This window comes from Dama dama, chromosome 22, assembly GCF_033118175.1.
Source record: "Dama dama isolate Ldn47 chromosome 22, ASM3311817v1, whole genome shotgun sequence".
Classification (NCBI taxonomy): domain Eukaryota; kingdom Metazoa; phylum Chordata; class Mammalia; order Artiodactyla; family Cervidae; genus Dama; species Dama dama.
In genome coordinates this window covers 31,671,306-31,693,605 of record NC_083702.1, presented here as the reverse complement: position 1 = coordinate 31,693,605, position 22,300 = coordinate 31,671,306, and the positions used below count along the sequence as shown (strand labels likewise).

Sequence of the window (22,300 nt, the reverse complement as noted above, 5' to 3'; positions counted from 1 at the left end):
GTGATATTGAATGGTTTGCCTTGGAAATAAACAGGGATCATTCTGTCATTTTTGATATTACACCCAAGCATGCATTTTGGATTCTTTTGTTGACTGTGAAGGCTACTCCATTTCTTCTAAGGGATTCTTGCTCATGAGTAGATATAATAGGTATAATATAGATATAATAGATATAATAGTAGATATAATGGTCATCTGAATTAAATTCGCCCATTTCAGTCCATTTTAGTTCACTGATCCTGAAATGTCGATGTTCACTCTTGCCATCTCCTGTTTGAACACTTCCAATTAACCTTGATTCATGGACCTAACATTCCAGGTTTCTATGCAATATTGTACTTTACAGCATCGGACTTTACGTCCATCACTAGTCACAAAATGCGGAAAGGCAACATGGTTATCTGAGGAAGCCTTACAAATAGCTGAGCAAAGAAGAGAAGTGAAAGGCAAAGGAGAAAAGGAAAGATAATCCATCTGAATGCAGAGTTCCAAAAAATAGCAAGGAGAGATAAGAAAACCTTCCTAACTGATCAATGCAAAGAAATAGAGGAAAACAATAGAATGGCAAAGACTAGAGATCTCTTTAAGAAAATTAAAGACACCAGGGGAACATTTCATGCAAAGATGGGCACACTAAAGGGCAGAAATGGTATGGACCTAACAGAAGCAGAAGATATTAAGAAGAGGTGACAAGAATACACAGAAATATACAAAAAAGATCTTAAAGACCCAGATCACCACAATGATGTGATCACTCACCTAGAGCCAGACATCCTGGTATGTGAAGTCAAGTGGGCCTTAGGAATCATCACTATGAACAAAGCTAGTGGAGGTGATGGAATTCCAGCTGAGCTATTCCAAATCCTAAAAGATGATGCTGTGCAAGTGCTGCACTCATTATGCCAGCAAATTCGGAAAACTCAGCAGTGGCCACAGGACTGGAAAAGGTCAGTTTTTATTTCAATTCCAAAGAAAGAGAATGCCAAAGAATGTTCAAACTACCACACAATTGCACTCATCTCACATACTACCAAAGTAATGCTCAAAATTCTCCAAGCTAGGTTTCAACAGTACGTGAACAATGAACTTCCAGATGTTCAAGCTGGATTTAGAAAAGGCAGAGGAACCAGAGACCAAATTGCCAACATCATAGAAATTGCCAAGATCATAGAAAAAGCAAGAGAATTCCAGAAAAAATCTGTTTCATTGACTGTACCAAAGCCTTTGACTGTGTGGATCACAACAAACTGTGGAAAATTCTTCAAGAGATGGAAATACCAGACAACCTTGCCTGCCTCCTGAGAAATCTGTATGCAGGTCAAGAAGCAACAGTTAGAACCGGACATGGAGCCAGCAACAGATTGGGTTCCAAATAGGGAAAGGAGTACGTCAAGGTTGTATGTTGTCACCCTGCTTATTTAACTTATATACAGAGTCCATCATGCAAAATGCCAGACTGGGTGAAGCACAAGCTGGAATCAAGTTTGCCGGGAGAAATATCAATCACCTCAGATATGCAGATGACACCATCCTTATGGCAGAAAGTAAAGAGGAACTAAAGAGCCTCTTGATGAAGTGAAAGAGGAGAGTGAAAAAGCTGGCTTAAAACTCAGCATCCAGAAAACTAAGATCATGGCATCTGGTCCCATCACTTCATGGCAAATAGATGGGAAAACAATGGAAACATGACGGACTTTATTTTCTTGGGCTCCAAAATCACTGCAGGTGGTGACTGCAGGCATGAAATTAAAAGACGCTTTCTCCTTGGAAGAAAAGCTATGACCAACCTAGACAGCATAGTAAAAAGCAGAGACATTACTTTGCTGACTAAAGTCCATCTAGTCAAAGGAATGGTTTTTCCAGTAGTCATGTATGGATGTGAGAGGGGACCATAAAGGGAGCTGAATGCCGAAGAACTGATGCTTTTAAACTGTGATGTTGGAGAAGACTCTTGATATTTCCTTGTACAGCAAGGAGATCAAACCAGTTAATCCTAAAGGAAATTAAACCTGAATATTCATTGGAAGGACTGATGCTGAAGCTAAAGCTCCAATAACTGACTCACTGGAAAAGACCCTGATGCTGGGAAGGATTGAAGGCGGGAGGAGGAGGGAATGACTCCCAACCAAAATGAGATGGTTGGATAGCATTACCAGCTCGATGGACAGGAATTTGAGCAAGCTCTGGGAGTTGGTGATGGACTGGGAAGCCTCATGTCATGCAGTCCATGGGGTCGCAGAGAGACACAACTGAGCAACTGACTGAACTGAACGTCATACATTTTAGCACTTTTATTCTTTATGCTTTATGATACACCACCTGTGTTCAAATAACTCCCACCTGGGAGTTATTTGGTTAAAAATTGTCCCAATTTTGATCTTTTCATCTTTCTGTGTCCCCCTTGTACCACGTGGGTTTTGGATTCAAACAAACTGGCGGTAAAATCTGAGGTCTGACAGAAGTACAGAACAGACTTTTGAACTCTGTGGGAGAAGGTGAGGGTGGGATGTTGCGAAAGAACAGCATGTATATTATCTATGGTGAAACAGGTCACCAGCCCAGGTGGGATGCATGAGACAAGTGCTCGGGCCTGGTGCACTGGGAAGACCCAGAGGAATCGGGTGGAGAGGGAGGTGGGAGGGGGGATCGGGATGGGGAATACGTGTAAATCTATTGCTGATTCATGTCAATGTATGACAAAACCCACTGAAAAAATAAATAAATAAATTTAAAAAAAAAGAAAAAAGAAAAAATCTGAGGTCTGCTACTTAGTACTTTTTGTGACTGAGCAAATGACTTAGCATCTCAGCTTGGTTTCAAGCCAAATGAAACTAGTTTTTGTTTCCCTGTGCTTGGTGTTATATTGAAGGGGGTGTGCATTTAGCTATAGTTTTCTTACTTAATCTTTAAAAAAAAAAGAACCTTTCTAAGTAGATACTGTTGTTCCAGTTTTATAGAGGAGACTCTCAGAGGTTAAATGACTTGCTCAGGCTCACAGCTCTGCTATATCTGTTTCCCCTGTTACTTCTAATAGGCCAGAAGGCCATCCCAACAGTAAAATATGTGGGAGAAACTTAATTTAATTTAGAGGCTTACTGAGAAAATTCTGTGAAATAATGTATACAAAGAATCTGTGCAAAGCCTGATTCCTGGGAGGTATAGTAACTTGTAAACTTTTAGATGGAACACAATTGAGAACCCATATCTTTTCAGAGCCATGGATGTGACTATGTGAAATCCTGCTGTTGTCCGTGGAGTTTCCCTCTTCCCTTCCTATTCTTCTCATTTCTTCCGATTTAATGACTGAAAAAAGACTTAATCATTCTAGAATGATTTCATAAACAGCCTATTACAGTAGACATTTTACAGTGAATGGAAAGTTTGTGGGTCGTTTATTTGTGCAGTATGATGGATATTCATTTCTGAAACACAGGTATTTTGGGTTCTCTGAAAAGGTACAACAGACATTAGAAATTAGAAACTTTAGAGTATGCCTAGCTTTGACTTTTTTTTTTCCCCTCTTAAATTTGTTTCTAACTGTAGATTTTTTTCAAATTGGTTTTTTCCCTTAGGAATTATTTTCTGATTTTATGTGTATTATCTTTTCAGATAATAAAAGCATATCACTCTTATTATCTAGCCATTTTTAAAAATATTTAATTTTTAGTTGATTGATGATTGGTTTGCAATATTGGTTTGATTTCTGTCATACATCAACCTTTCATTTTTATGTTGTATCCTAAAGGAGAAACCATTGGAATAATAGTGGTTTTTGTCAGGTCATCAAACATAAGAATTCAGGGAGGGGACATATGTATACCAATGGCTGATTCATGTTGAGGTTTGACAGAAAACAACGAAATTCTGTAAAGCAATTATCCCCTAATTAAAAAAATAAATAAAAAATGACATAATTGATAGAAAATGGCTTACTACTTGTATAAGCCTCTTTCATAACAGAGTGTGTGGTTCTGATTTCCTGTTTATTTCTTATCAATTATAGTGGTAACTATTATGGTCAAAGTTATGATATAGTTTGTACACAAGTACTGGATAGTTAGTATTTGTTTTTGGAAAAATGCATAGACTTTTCAAGAATGCCTTTTTTCCCCTTAATGTATCCATATAGGCTAGAAGAAAATTTGCCTGCAGGCTGTGGATTTTGCCATATACCATATGATGAACTGAATATGCCATTTCCAGCTCATCTCACATACTGCAATAACTGCAGGAAACAAAAAGTTCCTGATGTTCTCTTCACAACCATAGACCTCCCAGTGGATGCAACAGTTATTGGAAAAGGTTGTCTCATTCAAGCAAGGTATGTTTGTGAAGACAGTACTTGGGGTCCTTGAAGGAATATAGAGTATAAAGTCCAATAGACATATTTGATCCTTATGATTTTACTGTATGGAAAATGGGAAGGAAAAATAATCCTGTTTATGAGACTCAGATAAACTTGTATGCAAAAGCAGTCTTAAACATTGAAATTAGGTACAAATGTTTATCATTATGAAGATTATTAACTAACCTGTCAGAGGTGAGGGATGTGACTCAGTATGCTTTAATGACGTTAAATAACTGATACATTTTGGAAGCTGACTTTTTGTTCTTTTTAAGAATGGTGCTATGTGGTGTTTTCTTTTGTTTTGTTTAACAATTTCAGTTAGCTGTTAAGAGTTCTCTTTAAAGTGTGCTGGAATAGGAAATTGGAAGGCACACAGGAAACAGCTGCAGCTATCTAGGTCACTAACAACTGCCAGGCTGCCAAATCCATGGAGCATTTCTGTCCTCATTTTACTGAAGGTCTCAGCAATAATCACACAGCTGATCGCTTTCTCCTTGAAATTCATGACTTCACAATGCCACACTTCCTCTTTTTTCCTGCCTTTACATGTAGTCTTCATTCCTCCTCATTTCTTGTTCCTTGAGAGCCATGAGTTCAGACCCTCTTCTCAAAGCTCTCTCCCTAGTTGAAGTCATCAACTCCTATATATCTGTATTCTGTCTGTAACTCTAGGACTCCCAAATTTATAGCTGTAGTTCAGAACTTACTTCTGAGCTTCAGACCCATATACTTTGCTGTCTTCTTTACACCCCACTTTTATAAGCATCTCATACTTGTTCCTTATTGAACTGCTGATTTTATCCATTTCTTTCATATTGGTCTTTCCTGTTTTCATAAGTAGTACTTGCTCTATTCAGTTCTCCTTTGCAAATATGGTATTCTTAAACATTGTTCTCTTTCCTAACCTCCCAACATCAGAGTTATTTCAAAGGCATGTTACATTTTCTTCTAAAATATATTTCTAATCTATTTCCTTTTTGCTTTCATTCCCTCTTGCACCTTAGACCTTCCATTTAGAATTGTTTCTTTCGCCTGAGTTATCTTGAGTATTTTTTTGATGGATCTATTGATGGTCAACTATTTTTATGTGTCTGAAAATGAGCCCATTTTATCTTTAAACAGTATCTTTGGCTAGCAGTTATTTTCTTTAAGCACATTGAAGATACTCTTCCACTGCCTTCTGGCCTTCATTGCAACTGTTGAGAAATAACCTATTAGACTAACTGTTCTTCTTTTGAAGTTTGTCTATTTTTTTCCCTCAGGCTGTGTGCAAGCTATTTTATTTGTCTTCGGTTTTCTTCAGTTTCCCTGTAGCGTGTTAGGTATGGAGTTCTCTTTATCCTAGTTGTTACACCTTGGACATCTTGAATTTATAGATTGGTATCTTTCATGTGTTTTAAAAAATTTTAGGTTAGTTTTGTGATTCATCTGTTCTCTCGTCTTGATATTCCAATTAAAGTATGTGACACTTTCTGACTGCCTCCTCTATGTCTGTTACTTTCTTGTTTATATTTTTAATCTTTTTACTTCTTTATGTTATATTTTGGATATTTTCTTATCCTTCAGTTCTTTAGTTTTGTCTTCAGCTGTCTTTAATGTGCTGTTATGTGTAATAATTGGGTTTAAAATTTTTGATTTTTTATTTCCAGAAGTTGTATTTTATTCTTTTTCAAGTCTAATACCACATACTGTAGTCTGTGTTTGATTCTGTAACTGATGATTTTAATATGTAAAAAATTTTTTTTCCTGTTGTTTCTGCTGGTTATTGTTCGTTGTGTTTTACTTGCTTTGGCGAGTATTGTACAAAGTCCTGTGTGCCCTTCGCCTAGCTTCCCCGATTGGTGGCATCTTACACAGCTGTAGTGGGGTATCAGCTAGGATATTGACCCTGTTACAGTGGCTTTAACTATGCTCCAAACCTGAATCAGTTTTACATTTTGAATACTTGGGTTCATTTAAGGATTTGTGTGTGTGTGTGTGTGTGTGTGTATATTTATGTCTATGCAGTTTTATCCAACAAATAGATTTTGTAAACCACTGCCACAGTCAAGATACACAGCTGTTCACCACCACAAAAGAACTTCCTTATACTACCCACTTATATTTATACCCTGTATTGCCCCTTACCCTGATCCTGTGATACTTTTAGGAAGATATTTAAAAGTACATAGTTTATCCAGTTTTGTTTTTTTCTTTTTTTCCTTGTTTTAGGTAGTCTTTTTCAACAGTTCTCAGAGTGTGGCTCTTAGACCAATAGCATCACCATCCCCGGGGAATGTATAGAAATGCAAATTGAGGCTCTGTGCCAGAACTGTTGACTCTGAAACCCTAGGGATGGAGCCCAGCAATTGTTTTTTAACAAGCCCTCCGGGTGGTTGTGATGCAAGCCTGTATTTGAAAACTACTGGCCTGAGCAGCCTGGCTTACCAGTTTGGGGATCTTCTCTTCATCTTTTCAGTCAACTTTTTAGTCCAAGCTTTTGTTGTCTGTCACCTAAGTAGCTCTTGTTCACCATCCCCACATCAGTTCTCTTTGTACCATTCTCTGTGTAGCAGTATAAATGATGTCCTAAAATATACATTAGATCATGTTACTTCCTAAAATCTATCTGGGGTTTCCATTGCTGGTAGAATAAAATCAAACTCCTCACCATGACCAATCCTGACACATTCATGCCCATGCTTAACTGTGTCCTCCTCTGTGCTGCCCTCACCCTTGCTCACTTCACTTGAGCTACAATGGTCTCATTTTGGTTCTTTTATTATGCCAGCTTCATTCCATCATTGTCTTTCTCCAGCAGTCCCAATTCCATCTTGTCTTTAAGATCCTGGCTCAGGTGTTATCTCTGCTCTGAAGCCTCTGTCCAATTCTTTCTTCACCTGGTTTATTTTCTGCACACACCTGATTCTTAGGCATTATCTGCATTTGCTTTGTTTCTTTGTCTTTTTATATTACTCCTCCCCTGGAATACAGTCATGAGCAGGGGGTCTGTGTTTTATTCCTTGATCATTGCTCACCACCTAGAACAGTGCCTGGCACATGATAGATACTCAAGTTTTATATTCTTTTAATGAGTAAATTAAGTTTTTTTCTCTGTTGTCCGCCCATTATATGATCATGTGGAGTTATGAAACCTAAGATTTAAAATTTTATTCTGTGATGATTTTGATTACTATTTGTTTCATTTCTAGAGATTTTGAAAGTTTTTTTCCTTTTGTTTATCGAAATGGGACTTTTAGCAAAAGTGTATACAGTGAAAAAATGGCAGAAAGGATTATTGATAAAATGTAATAAGCCCATCTGAAACAAGTAAATGTTTTTCATCAAGCACATTTTTAGGAAGTTTTAAAAATTGGATATTGCTTAAGATGGTATCAGGAACACTGTCCACTGACTACATTATTTTCCTTTATAGGTTGTGTCGCTTAAAAAAGAAGGCACAGGCAGAAGCAAATGCCACAGCCATCAGTAATCTCTTGCCATTTATGGAATATGAAGTGCATACTCAGCTAATGAATAAACTAAAACTCAAAGCAATGAATGCTTTATTTGGACTGAGAATTCAGATCACAGTGGGTGAAAATATGTTGATGGGCTTAGCGGTAAGTTTCAAGATGTTTTATTTTTGTTTTGTGATTCATGTAGTTGTAGATTCTGTTTTAGGTGATTCAAAGAGTCTTTTAAGAAGACTTAGCTAAAAAATTGGCATTAAGACTTCTAAGGGCTAGGGACATTATAAGAAGAAAAGAAATCCAGTGATAGACTTTCAGATACTTTTATATTTCTTTATGAAATTATTATTTGAAATTAAATTAATAAACTATTATCTAAATTTATATTTATTATTCTATTTTTGTATTCAGATTATAATTCATATAGTTACATTTCTAAGAATTACCATGTAGACCTTATTTTGTAAGTTGGCCACCATTGTCTGGACTTTATTATTGTTTATACATTGCTAACACAGGGTTTTTCCTTCTCAGCATTGTTAAAATTTGGGGCTGTATAACTCTGTTATATGGGGCTGTCTTATTCCTTTTGGGATGTTTGGCAGCATCCCTGGCTTTGGTCCACTAGATGCTAATAGCCTCCTATACAGTGTGACAACTGACAACCCAAACCATCCCCAGTCATCACCAGGTGTCCTTTAGGGGGCAGAACCACTCCGTAGCAGGGAGGACCACTGTGCCAAAAGAATCTCTTTTTTTAATGGAGAAAATCAATATATCTGAGATACATGCAACAATAGTCAGCAGCAGAGTATGCTGTAAAATTGTGTGTTTCTGAAGTGCCAGTAAATTGTGAGGCAGTGAAAAGCTCTTTGTCTTGGCTTCATGTGAATCTTCATGCATTAGAAAGTAAGTTCTGACGGGGGCTTCCCTGGTGACTCAGTGGTAAATAATCTGCTTGCAGTGCAGGAAACCCTGGTTTGACCCCTGGGTCAGGAAGATCCCCTGGAGATGGGGATAGCTACCCACTTCAGTATTCTTGCCTGGAGAATCCCATGGACAGAAGAGCCTGGCGGGCTATAGTCCATGGGGTTGCAGAGTTGGATATGACTGAGCTACTGACACACACACACAAAACATTATCAGTGGGGAAAGTGAGAACTGCTTTTATAAGTAGCCTGACACCCGGAGAACTAGATGTCTGCAAAATATTTATGGCAGTTCTCTCATATTCTCGACACTTTGCCAGCCAGAATTTTTGTCTGCGTCACCAGTACTTTTCAAACTGGAATTTTTTTGTCATCTTGGAGACATGCGTAGACATTTAATTTTAAGAAATTTATGAAGCTTGGATTCTTTTTCTCTGTATGTGTTTGTAGATTAAAATGCTAAATTATTTCCTGCTTCATCTGTTCTTTCTATAAGAGCAAATATGCAAATTTCTATATGTAGGTGATAATTGTGTGACGGTGATTAATTAGGAAATTTCACTTTTTAAAAACAAGCGAAATTTATAGTGATAATAAAAGCAGTTGGATTCATATTAAAATATTTGATATTTCAATGACCCATCTAAAAACTCATGCTTAGTGAGGACATAACTTAAAAATGTAGTTGGGCTGAATATAGAACTGCAGTGATTGGTGGGTGTCTTGGAGACTAAGAGCTTGGTTGGATTCTAAAGTTTAAAGAACAGTGTGCCAATTGCAGAAAGTACTTCTGATGGTTGAGCCCCAGGAAACTAGTTTGTGACCCAGGTATAATTCTTCATTCCTGCCTCAAATACTGCCTTTTCTGATTCTTACTGATCTTTTCTTCTTGATCACTAGGGACACTCATTGTAACTGTTGGAGACTTTTTAAGTCTGTACACCTGAATCTCAAGGTCCCAAGAGTAGCTTTCACAATAGGTAATCTCTGATGAGTGTCTCCTGGGTATCTGGCACTGCACTGCTCTGGAAGGAATGTGACATCATTTTAACTTTGCAAGAGAAGACAGATGCCATTATAGACTGAGACTTCTCCAAAGTGATACGGTTGCACATACCAGAACTCAGTTTCAAATACAGGCCTGTCTAGTTCCAGAGTTGTGTTCTCAGCCATTCTAAGTTGTTGTCTCATTAGTGAATGCAGTTAAGAAACTGTTAAGAGATGGTGCACTAAGGCTTCATATGGTGCGGAGGGCATTCTAAGCTTGAGCATCAGAGACTGGGTTGTGGGTCCAGTCATGTGAACAGACCAGGAGAAAGAGCTTCTGGGGACCAGACTTCATAGAGCACCACACGCTTTCCAGGATGGACTTTAACAAAATTGGCAGTCATTTAAAAATTTTAGTAACAACAACAACTCTTAGAATTTATGCAACTATCCAGAGTTAAAAGAATTGTCTTCTTTTTTCTCCATTCTAGTCCTTTGATATTAACAATTTGCTGTGTGTACTTTTATACGTATTTTTTGCTTTCTTTCCTTACAGAAATATATTTAAACATAAAGCACATATGTGTGCATGTTTTATCTTGTTTTGTATTTCCCCTAGTAGGTTTTTAGTACTAATGACATGCAGTACTGTTACAAAGTCAGAATTTAGTATTTAATTAAATATTTAAAATAAATCTGTATCACATTTTCTTTCTTGGTGATTATGAAGTTAGAATGATATAGTGGAAAGTTCTTGGTTTTAAGGGTTTGAAACACATTCACATCTCTTCTCCACATTTATTGATAGTGTGATCTTGAGTAAGCTTCCTATCCTTTCTGAACTTCAGTTTCTTTACTTGCTTTGCATAAGTTTCCTTGTTACTTTTGCCACTTTAAAGATAAACTACCCGTTCATGAGATACTTACTTTATTACAATTTTCAATCATATTTTCCTGAGCTATTTTTTTCTGTGCACATTATTTTTTACAGTCATAAGGAAAAACTTTAAAGTACAGTTGGGTATGCAGAGCCAAGGAAATTGTCCTTTCACTACTGTGTCTGACCTACCCAGGGTTCTCACTGGAAGTAACCAACCCCTGTGCTACCAGTTCTGTGTTTCTATGTCCTTTTACATATGTCCTATGCAAACACTGGTGCTATTATCTTTTTCCTACAGGACAAGGGCCATACTTCTGAATATGAATACTGAAGGACTGTTATGATTTAGATATTCTTTTTTTCTCATTTTTCCCCCATTATTTTTACCAGTCGGCCACTGGTGTGTATTTAGCAGCTTTACCAACGCCTGGTGGTATTCAGATTGCTGGAAAGACTCCTAATGATGGCTCATACGAGCAGCATATATCTCATATGCAGAAGAAGATAAATGACACGATTGCCAAGAATAAAGAGTTGTATGAAATCAATCCTCCGGTAAGTGAAATAAATCTCCATTGTGAATACATGTTTACATGTTAGTGTATTTCTAGATTCTTTTAAGGATATTTTTCTACACTGTCTATATTTGCTGTGCCTGTTACTCATTCTTTCTCTTTCCTTTATATCCATGCTCAAATGTCTTTATTTTTTAGGGAAGCCAACTCCGAACACCCTATTTAAAAAATAGTAACTCTCCCATCAGTTTTTGGTACTTCCTTTCTCCCTTCCGTGTTTTATTGTTTTCCGTTTCTCTTATTTCTGTGTGTCTTTATGTGTGAAGTATGTTTTTGTGTATTGCTTAATGCTCCCGGGCTTCCGTGATAGCTCAGGTGGTAAAGAATCTGCCTGCAATGCAGGAGACCCTGGTTTGATTCCTGGGTCAGGAAGATCTACTGCAGAAGGGCTAGGCTTTCTACTCCAGTACTTTTGGGCTTCCCTTGTGGTTCAGTTGGTAAAGAATCTGCCTGCAGTGTGGGAGACCTGAGTTCGATCCCTGAGTTGGGAAAATCCCCTGGAGAAGGGAAAGGCTACCCACTCCAGTATTCTGGCCTAGAGAATTCCATGGACTATATAGTCCATGGGGTCACAAAGAGTCGGACATGACTAAGTGACTTTCACTTACTTGCCTTGATGCTCTCAGTAGAATGAAGCTGTGTCAGGGCTGTATTCCTAATGGCTTGACCAGTTCCTCCTAGTAGTAGCCTCCTGACAGATAAGTCCTTGTTGAGTAACCAAATAAACGGCTTAAAATTTTCTTTATTTAGTATAAAGAAAGATTGCTTATCTATGGCAAAGATACTAAAAAATGCAGGGTCTTTTCTTTCTCATTTTGTAGTCACTGTAACAGGCACCCTGTCAGATTTATGTAGGGCAGATTAAATATGGAAAGCAAGTAAGGTAATGGCTATGAAGGTGCTTCAAAGTAGCTGAGTTAGGAAACTGCGGTGGCAGTCTTATGTAAGGTGTGCACTAGCAGAGAATGTTGAAAACAGTTTGGAAAAACCTTTTTAAAAATAATTTACTTTTTTTTTTTTTTTAAAGATAGCTCTGTTATACCAACAGCAGGCTTTGTCTTTTACATTTGTGTTCACATACCCACTTTCTGTTGATATCCTTGTGGCCAGCAGCTATTTAGAACCTCTAGTTAGCTGCGATCTTTGACTATAAAATAGGTAAAAACTTACAAACCCACGTAAGATTGCAGCATACATTTACCTTAAAAAGATCATTGTAACTGTCAGAATTTATTTAGCTTAATAAGTTGCATAGCAAATACATGTATAATGTATGTATTATGTGTACAAACACAAACATAGATACGTATGTTATATACCATATTTTACTATTTGGGGCCTTGAAGAATTGCCACTGCATAAGATATAAAAGATGAGAACGTTATTTGGGTACATAATCTTTAATTCTGTATGCATTGTTTAGGACTCTCAAGTGTCAAGCAGAAAACGCTGTGAGCTGGAAAATCTGCCAGTTCCCCGCAGTGTCCTCTGTGTACACTAGGTGTCAGTGTTGCCTCGCTGTGTCTGTTTCTGGATTCTTGTATCAAGGTGGTGGTGCTGTAGTCCCTAAATTGTGTCTGACTAAAAGAGATAGCCATGTAGTCTATAAAAGTTTAATTATTCCTAAAGATTATGATTAAATATAGACTATGAATACATTTTACAGATCCCCCCCCCATAGTTTTCTATTAATATGCAAATTTAAAACCAGACTGAAGTATGCAAATATCAAATCATTGTATTGAACACCTGAAACTGCTGTTACATGTCAACTGAAGCTCCCTTAAACAGGAAAAGATATGATATAAAGCAATTATATTTCTTTTAGGAGATATCTGAAGAGATTATAGGATCCCCCATTCCAGAACCTAGACAACGCTCACGACTTTTGAGATCTCAGTCAGAAAGCTCTGATGAAGTTACCGAATTGGACCTTTCACATGGGAAAAAAGATGCCTTTGTTTTGGAGGTATTATTGCATTGAAATAATTTCTAAAAGTTTTTGGAGGATAAGATATGTATTCTTACAATCAGATCCTAAATTGGTGAGATTTTAAAAATCATTACAACTGTTATAAATGTCAAAAGAATGTTTTCTTACAGAAATTACAACAAATTTGAAGATATGAGGACTTGGTAATATATCTTTTGTTTAACACCAGATGACTGATAAAATAGTGTAGATGGTTTGAGAAGAATTAATGTTGGGGTGGAAATAGAAATATTAAACTTTTGGAGCTATTTTTGTAAATTTGGATTAATTTAAATAAGGTTCTATTCCTTCACTTACTTAAAGTTCTTACCTACTTTATAGGTTATAATGTTACTGTAACATTTTTACATGTAACATAATAATATTAAGCACTGTAGTGTTTTCTTACTGAGTTCAGAATATGTAATTGAACTTTCATTGTAAAAATACATTCAGAACTGACTTTCCTGGAGAATAAATGTGACATGAAAGGTTTATGGAACCTCTGCTTTCACAGATCTGCTTCCCAGGCACTTCCCTGTAGAATACTTAGCTTTAAAAGGGTTGATGATCTTTCTTTGATCCTGAAGGAAAGGAAAATAAATGAGGATACTGAGAAATGTTTCCTGGTAAGGTGACAGTTGAGAGAAAAAAATCCGACGTCTGCATCTCAGAAAAGCAGGAAGGTGATAGTAGAATTGAACTGGGTTGGGATTGGAGGCTTGAAGAGTCTAGAACAGTGCCTGTGAACGATAGAAGGTGCTCAAGGCTCAACTGAGACGAGAGTGTTACCTTGTAGAAAACTCAAACTACATGACTTTGTACGCTTTTCTCATCATTTCTACAGTCTGAGAATGGGAAAAAAAAAGTGTAGGTCAGTAAAAGATTAAGAAATAACAAGCGCCAGGGTTCTGTTTAGAGCGGTCCTATGCAGTGTCCTGTGACGTGGCGTTGCACCAGCTGGGAGTTTGTAAGAAATTCAGGCCCTGGGGCCCCTACTCCAGACCTCGTACATGAATATTTCAAGGGGGAGCCCAGGAATCTGTTTCACAAACCCTCCAGATGATTCTTAGCATTACTTAAACCTCGATGCAGAGCGTTTTTGATACTTCTGATCCTGGGATCCTAGCTCATTGGAAGATGGAAGTGCTTCAAGTGTGGACAAGAGGACAAGGTATAGATTCAGTAAAAGAAGGGACAGAGAGACACAGGGGTTGTGTTTGGAGAGTGCTTGAGATCTTGGTGTGAAGTGTTTTGGGGAATACCACAGTTGAGGTATGGCCGTGACTGTGGGTAACTGAAGCAAAGTGTAAGTGAAAGTGGTTCTTGACATCTCAAGGGTATGAGATAGGACTTAGACCCCCCAGTCTACAGATGAATGTCGATATATGTCCAGTTGGATATGTTCACTATTTGTAATTCACAATAGAATGTTGAGACATAAGAAAAATGGAATTTATACTTATTCTTTGAAGACATACCTTTAAATTTATCCCTATGTAATTCTATTTTAAAGCAGTTCCATATTTAGCCAGAAGATTTTTTTAAAGTTACACTTTATTAGTTTAAACAGAGGTAATGATTGTTTATGTTATCTTTGTAAATCTTTTGAAACATGCCCTCAAAAAGACTTGAGAAAAGGCTTGATTTTTTTTTTAACCCAGTATACTTTGTAATGTAAGATATTTCATTTAGAAGTATTTATAATTATTATTGCAGTAAAGTTTATAGATTCTAGAAAAGTTTTTTCAAATTTTATGCTTTAACCTAGGGGAAAATGGCTCTACTTTTCCTTGACTCTTTATGTTTTCTATTTAATAAATGATAAAAATAATCTTAAAAATTTGAAATAACTATATATTTATTATTTATGTGATAGGTTTAATCTTTTCATTTTCAGATTGATGACACAGATGCCATGGAAGATGTACATTCTCTCCTCACTGATGTCCCACCTCCTTCAGGTAAATAGAGAAAAATTACCTGAGAGGAGACTAGTTTTGCATATCAGCATTTCAGTTCATAATTATTACAGCACTAACTTTAAAGGCTTTATCAGTGTTAAATTCTGTCATGTTCTTTGCTACCCCAAGGTTGAAAACACAGTGTTTAAAAATATTTACGTTAGAACTTAGGTGAGCTGATTTTTAATCCTTTTATAATGGCAGCCTACTCCAGTGTTCTTGCCTGGAGAATCCCGTGGACTGGGATGGGGGAGCCTGGTGGGCTGCCGTCTATGGGGTCGCACAGAGTCGGACACGACTGAAGTGACTTAGCAGCATGTTTATCATTACCCCCCAAAACCGTGCTAACTTATTAACGTGGTCTAAAGTTTCCCAGAGGTATAGAGTTTTAGAAAAAAAGAATGAGTAGATTTTACAGTTAGAACTTCATGTAAAAATTGAAATATGTTATCCTTTAACAACAAGAATAAATAGTATCATAAATTTTAATTGTAATTCACTTTGACAGGCTTTTATAGTTGTAATACAGAAATTATGCCTGGTATAAACAATTGGACATCTGAAATACAGGTAAGCCTTTTACTCTTAATTTTAAGCAAATGCAGCATGTGTGATTTTGGCAAGTTCTTACTTAACGTGTGTCTTCTTTCTGCCTCCTTATTGCAATTAAATCTTATCTTTGTAGAAAATAATTATTATAGTAGCAGTATGGTAGTTTATTTTATTTTCTGTTACAGTATATAGTTAAAAATAATGAAATGACATGCCATTATATCTTCCCATATTTAGATGTTTACATCAGTAAGAGTAATCCGATTAAGCAGCCTTAACCTGACTAATCAAGCCCTTAATAAGAACTTTAATGATCTCTGTGAAAACTTGCTTAAGGTAGGAACCTTCTGACTAACTATTCTTTAGTTAAAACGCCTAAGGACCATGAGATTTAAAAAGAAAAGTGCTTATGTTGTCTGGAATACCTTGCACAGTGGTAGGGGGAATTATTTTTATTTATTTGTCAATCTTAACCTGCCGCCGAGTAAAATGCCAAAGTTGTCCTCTGCATTCTAATATGCCCCAGTATAAAAAGTATATATTTTGAGTTATTTCATAACTTTAAAGTGCATGAAAATCTGTATTTATAAATTTTAAAAACCCCTCTTATGTTTTTATGACTTAGAAATATGACTAAATCTTATTGTCTGCTTAGATATTAAAACTGTATTCATTTTTTAATGTTTTAAAATCTCCATTTTTTATTTTTATTTTTTAATTAATTTATTTTAATTGGAAGATAATTGCTGTACAATATCGTGATGGTTTTTGCTTTATATCAACATGAATCAGCCATGGGTATACATGTGTCCCCCCCAAACTGTATTCTTAATGAAAGAATAGATAAAACAGAAATGTCTTGATCTTTTGAATTTTATTTGCCACAGTAAAATATGCATTAAAATCATTTTTTATAAATTTTTAAATTAAAAGAAGTAATATTACTAATATTTTCTTCTGTGTAGAGCCTGTATTTTAAACTACGGTCTATGATCCCCTGCTGCCTTTGCCATGTCAATTTTACAGTCTCTCTCCCTGAAGATGAATTAATTCAGGTAATTAAGGTTTAGTCAATTATTAAAAAAGATTTCTTTGATCTGTTTTAATACTATACGTTTGCCATAATTGAGAAGTATAAGCTGCTTTATTTCAAAATATTGTTAAACATGTTAGTATGAGTCAGATCTTGTCTGTCCATTTTACTTTTGTGAACTCTAGTTATCTAAAGGTAGAATCACATGTGTGTTCCAGCATAATACCCACTGTGAGTTCTGCCTCAGTGTGACTTTTGCAGTCTCCGTCTTTTAGAGAAGTTCTTGAGCTTTTTCTGGAACACCTAGGTTTAGGTGTACATGTTGGGCTTAGTTGTAGACTGAATACCTGAGTTTATGTGCAGTTCTGGTTAAGAATCTTAACCATTAAAGGCAAATTAACCAGTTTGTATAAGTTGTTCCATGGTAGTGAGAAAGATTTGTGAGAAGATTATTTTGGGAATGATTACTTCACTAATCATATTGTTTCTGTGATTCTAGGTTACAGTCACAGCAGTTGCTATAACCTTTGACAAAAATCAGGCTTTACAGACTACAAAAACACATGCTGAGAAGTTATTGCAAAGAGGTAAACCTGTGGTAGATGGGAGCATGGTTCAGTGAAAAAATATATTTGTCTATTTTATAGTTCAGTGAAAACATGTAGAGGATAGGTGACTAACTAAATGATATGTTTTTTGACAAGATACTGTCACTTTTCCTGTTTTCTTTATCAGGATAATTGTATGGATAAGCATATGACTGGCTTTTTTTTTTTTTCGCACATGGAATAGGTGGTTCACCACTGTTTACGCAGGAAATGTGGCTGTTTTTTAGACTTAGATTGTATCATTAATTCTGCAGCAATTTAGAGGCTCTGAAAAAAAAGAGAAACTTTCTGAGGTTTAATGACTTGCTGGTTAAATAAATATCTAAAATATTTTAAGTTGAATATATTACACCTGTATAGTATTGATTTAATGTCAGATTGAGAGATGTGTTAAATGATGATGTGTTCAAATATTTATCAAAGAAAATAGGCAATAACTGGTTTAAGTATCACAGAACTAGTATAGTATCAATACAAGAGTAGGATAGTAATAATTATTAGTGAGTGCTTATTCTTTGCAAGGCACTGTTGCTAAGAGGTTTATATGTATCATCCTTTCTAAATCTCCCCAACAGTCCCTCCTGGAAAGATAGCAGCCACTCTCAGTGTCTGCAGGTGAAGGTAGAAAGCAAGGAGAAAATAACCAGAATAAATTGAATTGGGGGAAAATACATATATTATCCCAGATTCTTAATTTTTAAAAAATTAATAAGAGATCATTAGGTAGTAATTTATATTTTTCTTGCTTCTCAAGCCTCTACAGATAATGAAGAACTTTTGCAGTTTCCCCTGGAACTCTGTTCAGATTCACTTCCTTCTCATCCTTTTCCACCAGCTAAAGGTTGGTTAAGCAAGAGAAATGCAAGCACAAATACTAGTGTCTAGACACTTTCACTTGCTTCTTGATTGTAGGTGATCTTAACTTAATATTGAAATGGAGATTTGTTCTTCATTCCTGCATTGTATGTTTCTTCATGTTCATAACAGGGAGAGAGTACTGTTGCTTTCATTTTAATTAATTTCTCTAGTAATCTCATCATAACTTATTAAGGTAATTTTTCATATGATAATTCTGTTCTAATACCTCAAATATATTAAAGTTTTATTTTCAGAGATTTGGATTTCCCACAGTTAACTGTTCACATATGGTATTTTTGATATTTTTATCTGGTGAACTTTTTCCGGCAACATTCTAACCTTTGCAGAAATTTTTAGATTTTCTTAGACAACAAAATACTTACTTTCTTCAGAATCTATGTGGAGACAGGTTTTGGGCAAGGATTAGTATAAGTGAGAAAGGGATGAGCTTTCTGTCTTTTGGGTGTGTTATATTTGAGGAACATGTTTTCAAATGCAAAATGATTATTCCTTAATTCAATAGCAGTAGGCCTACTTACACCTGTACACTCTTTGGAGAAAAGTGGGAGGTAGTTTTTTCCATTTCTCTTATGATTTCAATGCAATTCTTATAAAAATTTCAGAATTACTGTACCTTATCTTAGAGCAGTTTATACACAATAAATGTTTGTGTTTTTCCCTAAATTTCTTAATCTGAGAAATGATGCATTCATTATTTAAAATCAGATGGCCTTTCTAATGTTTACGTTTTATAATGCGAGTGACATATGGTTTCTACTTGTCAGTTACTTTATCCATTACCAAGTAAGTTATGATACAGAATAGCTTTAAATTCACATTGTGTATATATCAGTAGAGTCTTTACTAAATCAGTTCAGAGTCTATGAAGATAAATAGATCTTAACTCATATTTTGGAGCTGAAAAGGTTAAGGTACTTTCAGATATGGAACTTTCTAACATGGTTACCATGTGGTTCTTTTTCCTTTTTGTCCAAATTAAAATTCTCATTTAGAACTCCATAGAGAATTTCTTTAAAAAAAGTGGGGGGGAGGGGATAAATCCAAAGATAATCTGAGTTCAGATTTATAATTTAAATATAGCTTTTAGAACAAAAAGCAGAACAGTCTAGAATCTTCCTTGAACTGACTAGATAAGATTATTTTTTTTAAACACCTGCTTTCTATAGAAACTTACATTTAACACAGGGTTAGTTTCAAACTACTTTTAGTTTTCACTTAGTTTATCCTTACCCAGCAGTGGTGAGGAGGGGGCAACTAAAACCAATAACCCAATCAGCAGTAAGGTTTGATCAGTTGCTAATCTATAAAAATATTTATTTGTGGAGTTGAGGTCCCTGTCAGCTCTATTTCATCATGTTGTTAATAGCTACTGAATTCTGTGGAAGATTAAATTTAAACTCTGTAAATTAGACATGTCTATATTGATAACTTACAGTTTCTGTAATAGCTTTCAAAATGTTTTCAAAGGTAATTAAAACTAATGCTTTTTGTAGTAATTAGTATGTTTTGCACAAATGAAAATCTGTGAACTGAAAAACAAAGAAGAATTTGAGTAGAATAAATTATATCTAAACAATACGTAAAATATTTGCAGTTTATTTTAAGGAGCATGGGAAAGGGCCATAAAGTGGACTAATAAAGCAAGAGACCTGGCTTTTTTCTCAGTTCTGCTCCTGATGATGTCAATTGTGAGAACTTGGGCCCATTAATCTGAAGTTAGGCCACTGAAGTCTCAGTTCCTCATTTGTAAAACGTGAAAAGATGGATTCTGGAGAAGCCTTTTAAATTCTCGGATTTTTTTGAGTTTCTATGGTGTATGGTTCTTCAATAATTACTAAAAACATAAAAGCTAAATTATGCCTGAGGTCACACTAAGCTTCTTTGAGTTCATTTTCCAAATAGCTTCAAATCAGTTAAACCAATGATTTTTAAACTCTGTCCCTCCAAACCATAGAATGTCTTCAGAGGTGCCTTGTGGTTGGCCTGCCTTCCAAGAGGCAAGGTATCAGGGGTCGTGTGGCTCCCCTACCTCTGAACTAGAGCGGCTTTGATTCACTGTGTCTTCTCTGTTGGCTTTCTGTGTGGTTTTGTTAGAAGAAAGGGTTTCAAAAAGTTTGAAAATCACTGAATCAGATCCTGCTGCCTTTATCATCATCGTTGTCACCATTGTCAGCTTCATAATAATATCATCACATCTAATACTTATATATATATAAAACTTTTAATACTAAGTACTTAACTGTAAAACCTATGTGCCTTTCCTTGAATGTTATATTTTAAAATCATCAGTGAACACTAAAAAGTTTATCTGTGCATTTTATTTAAAATCGTGTATATTGTGGTTTATGTTGCATGCTTATTTATTGTCTTTGCTTCCTGAGGTCTCTCCAGGAGACCATGTGCTATGCTATATACATTAGAAAAAATTATTTCCAAGTATTTTAGAAAATTTAAGGATAGAATAGCTTTTGAAAGGTCTGAAACATGTAATAATAGAGTTATATCATGAATGTAGTACTGAATATTTTAATGTGAAGGCAGGCTTTGAATAGAGAATAGAAGTTTCTGGGAACAGTTAAGCTTAGCGGTTTAGAGGAAATAGGTGGGAGATAGAAAGGCGAGGGTGGGGAATAAATGTTAAAAAAAAAACACTTTACTTTCTTTCTGCAACCAGAGGCTTAAAAATTGATGACTGATATGATAATAAATACATAGTTTTTATAGTTAGGTCAGTTAGCTAAGCTGACTGAGATTTATCTGTTTTAATTCTGAAAACTTTGAATACTAATTTATTTTCCATGTTCTTATCACAAATGGGATGATTTATGAAAATTTTTACTTCTTTTTAGTTGACAGAGTAGTGTCAAGAGCTGTGCACAGTATGTTTATTAATATTTCCATCTTTTCACTTGTAGATAAACCTTTCCTTATCTTTTTGTGTTACTGAAAATGAGTGACTCTTTGAAGAGAAGATGTTTCAATTACATGTATTCTAATTGACTGTGTAGAGTAAGCCTGGGCCTGAGTTGTCCATCCATGTTCAGCTTTTTTTTTCCTTCCATCTTTTGTTATACTTGGTTTTGTTTCTCAAGGTAAACAAAACAGTTTTGATGTATGTCTCAAATTATGGTTGATTTGGTGTTACCTTGCTAGTTATCTTGATTTTTCTGATTTGAAATACCAAAAAGTGCTGAGACTAAGTAATTTCTTAAAGAACATTATCAAGTGAAGGTCATCAAAATTCTTTGAATACTGTGAGGAACAGAGATGATGTGGCATCACCATAAATTACTTTTTTTTCTTATGAAGCTGTGTTATAAGAGAAAAGATAACAATAGGAAATTTTTTATGGCACTTTCATAGTATTTTCCCTCTTTACTAATATCTATATATCAATTTTTTTTAATATGTCACTTCATTCTGAAATGGTTTTTAAGAGAATTTAAAAATCATATATATTTTATGAAGTGAAAGTGAACAAAGATTGAGCAAATATAGTAAAAATAGAGAATCTGAGTAAATGTAATCAGGGTAAAAGATGTTTAAAAATCAGTAAGATATTTCTCATGAACAGTAATGTCAACAATTTTATGTGTATAATTTTTTTACTTAAAAGATTAGCATATTGCTTTAGTAGATATACATTTAAAGGCCTGAATCTTGAGATATTAGATGCCATATTGTGGGACTTTAAGAACTTATGTTAGACAAATGTGTGTGAATCATGTACCACTATATATATATATATATGTATATATATATGTATATATGTACCACTATATATATATATATATATATATATGTATATGAATAGATATCAAATACTTTATAAATCTAATCTGTAATAGGATAATGGTTTTCATTAAAATTCTTAGAGTTTAAGGCTGTGAAAGGGTTTACTTAAGTCACCTTTAGTGTTTGTATACTGTTGGATGAAGCTGTATAGAGGAAACATTTTTTTATTACTCCCCACCCCCCATGCTTGTTTCTGCTGTCACTTGGCTTTATTCCGGGGTGGTATCCTCATGTTCAGTGGCATTAACTAGAGGCTGGGAGGAGTTCTCTTTTCATTGAGCAGTTGCTGACTAATGTGACAAAACATAGGTCACATTCTGGATTTC

The 22,300-nt window shown here is 35.4% G+C and overlaps 1 protein-coding gene across 5 annotated transcripts in view; it reads left to right on the top strand.

Moving 5' to 3' along the window:
* The window catches only part of C2CD5 (C2 calcium dependent domain containing 5), an 88,057-nt gene that overhangs the window by 53,497 nt on the left and 12,260 nt on the right, over window positions 1–22,300 (top strand). For all 5 annotated transcript variants that reach the window (XM_061125129.1, XM_061125126.1, XM_061125128.1 and 2 more), the window contains 10 exons: window positions 4,130–4,321; window positions 7,764–7,950; window positions 10,987–11,151; window positions 13,000–13,140; window positions 15,044–15,107; window positions 15,616–15,677; window positions 15,897–15,995; window positions 16,625–16,714; window positions 17,192–17,279; window positions 18,055–18,141. In XM_061125129.1, the coding sequence (XP_060981112.1) occupies window positions 4,130–4,321; window positions 7,764–7,950; window positions 10,987–11,151; window positions 13,000–13,140; window positions 15,044–15,107; window positions 15,616–15,677; window positions 15,897–15,995; window positions 16,625–16,714; window positions 17,192–17,279; window positions 18,055–18,141 (1,175 nt within the window). The remainder of the gene's footprint in view (window positions 1–4,129; window positions 4,322–7,763; window positions 7,951–10,986; window positions 11,152–12,999; window positions 13,141–15,043; window positions 15,108–15,615; window positions 15,678–15,896; window positions 15,996–16,624; window positions 16,715–17,191; window positions 17,280–18,054; window positions 18,142–22,300) is intronic.